This window comes from Eupeodes corollae, chromosome 2 (genome assembly GCF_945859685.1).
Source record: "Eupeodes corollae chromosome 2, idEupCoro1.1, whole genome shotgun sequence".
Taxonomy (NCBI): Eukaryota; Metazoa; Arthropoda; class Insecta; order Diptera; family Syrphidae; genus Eupeodes; species Eupeodes corollae.
Window position 1 is genome coordinate 5,059,445 of NC_079148.1, and position 3,894 is coordinate 5,063,338.

At 32.5% G+C, this 3,894-nt stretch overlaps 2 protein-coding genes across 2 annotated transcripts; one reads left to right on the forward strand and one right to left on the reverse strand.

Annotated features, from left to right (window-relative positions):
- Positions 1-602: 602 nt before the first annotated feature.
- LOC129947424 (uncharacterized) lies at positions 603-2,129 on the forward strand. The gene is made up of 3 exons (XM_056057964.1): positions 603-812; positions 865-1,045; positions 1,105-2,129. Coding segments are annotated over exons 1-3 (756 nt in total). The 5' UTR covers positions 603-810; the 3' UTR covers positions 1,678-2,129.
- On the reverse strand, positions 2,104-3,382 carry LOC129948584 (putative nuclease HARBI1). The gene is made up of 4 exons (XM_056059693.1): positions 2,990-3,382; positions 2,484-2,922; positions 2,275-2,419; positions 2,104-2,216 (listed from the first exon to the last, which is right to left on the reverse strand). The coding sequence occupies exons 1-4, from the start codon at positions 3,112-3,114 to the stop codon at positions 2,104-2,106; spliced, it is 822 nt and encodes a 273-aa protein (XP_055915668.1). The 5' UTR covers positions 3,115-3,382.
- Positions 3,383-3,894: the final 512 nt, after the last annotated feature.

The window sequence follows — 3,894 nt, forward strand, 5'->3', positions numbered from 1 at the left end:
CCGACATTGATAGCTGCTTTCTTTCTTTTTTAGAACTTTAATAAGATATTAATGTAAATATTTTGGGTGAGATATCAAAAATTAAAAGTCAACGAATTTCTTTGTTTTAATAATACTTGAGTCGAAAACCATTTGTTATCAATTTTTTGTTAGTTTTTGGGGTTCCGTGTTTTGTAAAAAAGTTTTCAACTTAATTTTTCTTAAAAAATTTTCGCTGCTGACATTTTAGCTGAAACCCAATTAATACCAATTTAAGCACCATTTTTTAAAGTTCTTATTTCTTATAAAAAAAAGTCTCGAATTTCTCGAAATATCTGAATCGAACATCATTTTATACCAATATTGTGTTCTATTTTTTGCAGATTATTCATTTATAAGAAAACTTACAGTTGAATTTTAGTTAATGTTTAAAACAATATTTTTTGTAAGATTAAATTAGTTCGAAGCTTATATCTGTAATTTCGAAGGTATTAGAGCCGAAAATCAATTTTTAAAAATGAATAGTATTATTTAGGATTTTATTTTGAATTAAAAAAAACTGTTGCTCCGATATTTCTAAACATTTTTCTATAATTTTAGAGATAATCAGCCCTATCACAAATTCCATCGTAATCAAAAATATGCTACGTTTCCCGATTGAAGTATCACAAATTCCATCGTAGCAGATTCGGAGTGAAAAAATCATTTACGATTTTCGAAGTTCGTATAAATTGGTATCACTGAATTCGAATGGAATGGAATGAAAACAACTTTTTCCCCGTTAAATAATTTGTGTCGGACGCTGAAAGAAAACGTTTATTTTAAGGAAAAATGTAAGTAATTTTACAAATTCTATTGTTTATAAATAATTATTTGATTTTAAAGGGCAAAAACGACAAACAAGGCGCAATATGAAAGGCTCTATGAGCTAATGAGCGAAAGAGCAGATCTGGCGCAAGGCTACACAAAACTGCCAAAAGAAGAAGTACAAAACTTCTGGGAAAAAGTCAAAGGCGAACTGAATAGTCTTGGGCCACCTCTAAAAGATGCCTCAATATGGAGAAAAGTAAGTGGAACATTCAAATGCATTAACCACGTAAAATAATATTGCATTTTATATATAAGGTATGGTTTGATTGGAAGTCCTATATTAAAAGGAAGCTTGTTTACAACAAAAAAGAAACAAAAGCAACTGGTGGTGGGGAGTATAGGCAGCATTCCTTCTCAAAACTTGAAGAAGCTGTTATAGAGCTCACGGGACTAAAAACATCAACAGCAGGAATCAAGAACACTCATTCTTTTGGAACTGAGATCACTCGCCAGTGTCCCGAGGTTGAAACCAATACGCAAACGGAGAAGCAAAGTCCTGATAATACGGCCGAGCTCATAGATGTTTCTATGACATCCGATGGAGGAGTACATCTGGAAAACGTCCCTCGAAAAGTTGAAGATTCGGCAAATCTTTTGAGGCAGCAGATAGAACTCCAAAAAAGTTTTTATGCAAAAACTGAAAAGTTTTATGAAAGCCAATCAAAATTGGCAGAAGATGTGGTGTATAACACTAAACGGGTGTATAGAGCTCTGGATAAGCTTTCTGATATAAAAGAGAGACAAGTTGCCGAAACAATCAGACACAATAAAGTGCAAGAAAAGCTCCTTGAGCAAAAATTCGATGTCAACCTAGATGATTTAGACTAAAAAAACACGGAGAAAATATTTTTAAGAAAAGTTCTATTTATTTATTGTTACTTGCATAAATTAATTGAATTCAATTTGTGTACTGTTTTTTTTTGTTTTAAATAAATTAAGTTATCGTATGTGTGGTTTTCTTTTTATTTTTCATAATTTATTGAACATATGTATTTTTAATGTTATCTCTCATAATTTGTGCTGCATTCCGGCGAGTATTTGTCTCTTCTCCGTTTGTATTCTCTGGAACAACTTCCTGCTCTTCCAACTCAGGTAGATTAATGTTTGTATAGTCTTCTACTCGATATGTAATGCAAATGTTATGTAACGCACAAACAACGTTTATAATCTGCGCAGCTTTGCTTGGACTATAATGAAGTTGACGTGCACCCAAGATGCACCTAAATCTATTTTTTAAAACTCCAATAGTCCTTTCTACAGCGTTGCGAGTTTTGCTGTGTCTTGTGTTGTAATTGCTTTTGCACTTTCGGCTTCGGCAGACCGATATGGCGTCATAAGCCAAGGTTCCAGCGGGTAGCCAGCATCACCTTAGTATAACACATACAATTTTAGCTTCACAAAACCTTGTAATAATTAAATAAATACCTAGAAGCCAAGAATTCCTATCGCCTTCCTGATATTTTCTTTGGAAATATGTTTTTGCGCTGCTCAAATTCCATATGTGGGAATCGTGGTTTGATCCTGGATATCGAGCGTCAACGCACCTTATTTTCAAATTGTTGTCACAAATCTAAAACAAACCAAAGGAATACCTAAACCTATGTATACAGTTTTCTTTGTTTAAAATAGTTTACCAACATAGCATTAATACTAAATTGACCTTTACGGTTATAGTATAATCCCTTTTCTTCTGATGGAGCAACAATATTAATGTGGGTCCCATCAACACACATAATCACACCCGGAAAACTTGCCCTAGAATAGAATTCCCTTTTTGCTTGTCGCTTTTCTGTCTCGGTCATCTCAAGCTGAATCCACAAATGACATAGACGTCTTTCGAGAGCCTTCAAAACGTTTGTCAAATTTGAGGAAAAAGTGGACTGTGCCATACCAACTTCGTAATCATTTCCAACACCAAGTTGATATCCACCTTCTCCCAAGAATCTTAGGACAGCTGCGAGTCGACAAATCAGGGATATTGAAGAAGAGAAAACCCCAGGGTCATACTCCTGTTTCAACAGATCCAAAACATACTTGAATGCTGCTTTATTTAGACGAAAATTTCTTTGAAATCTGTAAGGTATTCAAATTAGACTTTGAAATATATATAGGTATATATAGGTTCACATATTTAACTTACATTTGGTCGTTTAACTCAAATGGATTACAAGCATCTCTGAGAATTTTTCTTTGAACTTTTAGTTTTTTCTTTTTTAATGTAGCTTCTTCAGTGATGGCAATAATTGCAAAGGCCAATGAATCCATTTTGTTAGAAATATGATTAAGTATATGTTAATTTATATACTAAAGAAGTTTATTTTGAGTTTTAGCACCATATATTTGTTATCTTTATTGAAAATCCAAATACCGACGGTTTTGTAATTAGAATTGAATTCAATTTGTTATTTGTTTCATTTCATTTTGACATAAAACAGCTGATTTCGAAAATCAAAATGAACGCGTTCAATGCGAAAATACTTGTTTTGAATCCACTCGGATTTTGTGAAGGCAGTTTGTCGTAGATCGGGGCGGAGCTGTCCGTACGGGGAATTATTACGATGGAATTTGTGATAGGGCTGAATATAATTTATTCTTCGTAAGAATTTCGAGGTGACAAATATTTTGTTCAATTTTTTTGGATTCATAGAAAACAGTAAATTTATTATTTAGAAATCTATACCAATTTGTTGTATTATTTATATGTAACATTGTATTATATAACATTTAACTGAAGCCACTAGCGTTATACATTTGTCAGATATTTGATAATATTCACATTTTTAAACTTTTATAGAAAAAAACCAACCTTTTTATTTTTTCAGAGTCCCTTCTACATCTAGTATCTATTTTATTGTCGTAAAACGAAAACACACAGACATTGATCTAGAAATACCTAGCAATGTCAGAATTTAAAAATCGAAAGGTAAATGACTGCTTAAAATCTTAGTGTTTTAACGAGACGCAACAAAAGATTTTCTTATGCATCTTACAAAAGAATATAATGATATCTTCACCACAGGGTATGCACCGGATGCTTTTAGAAAA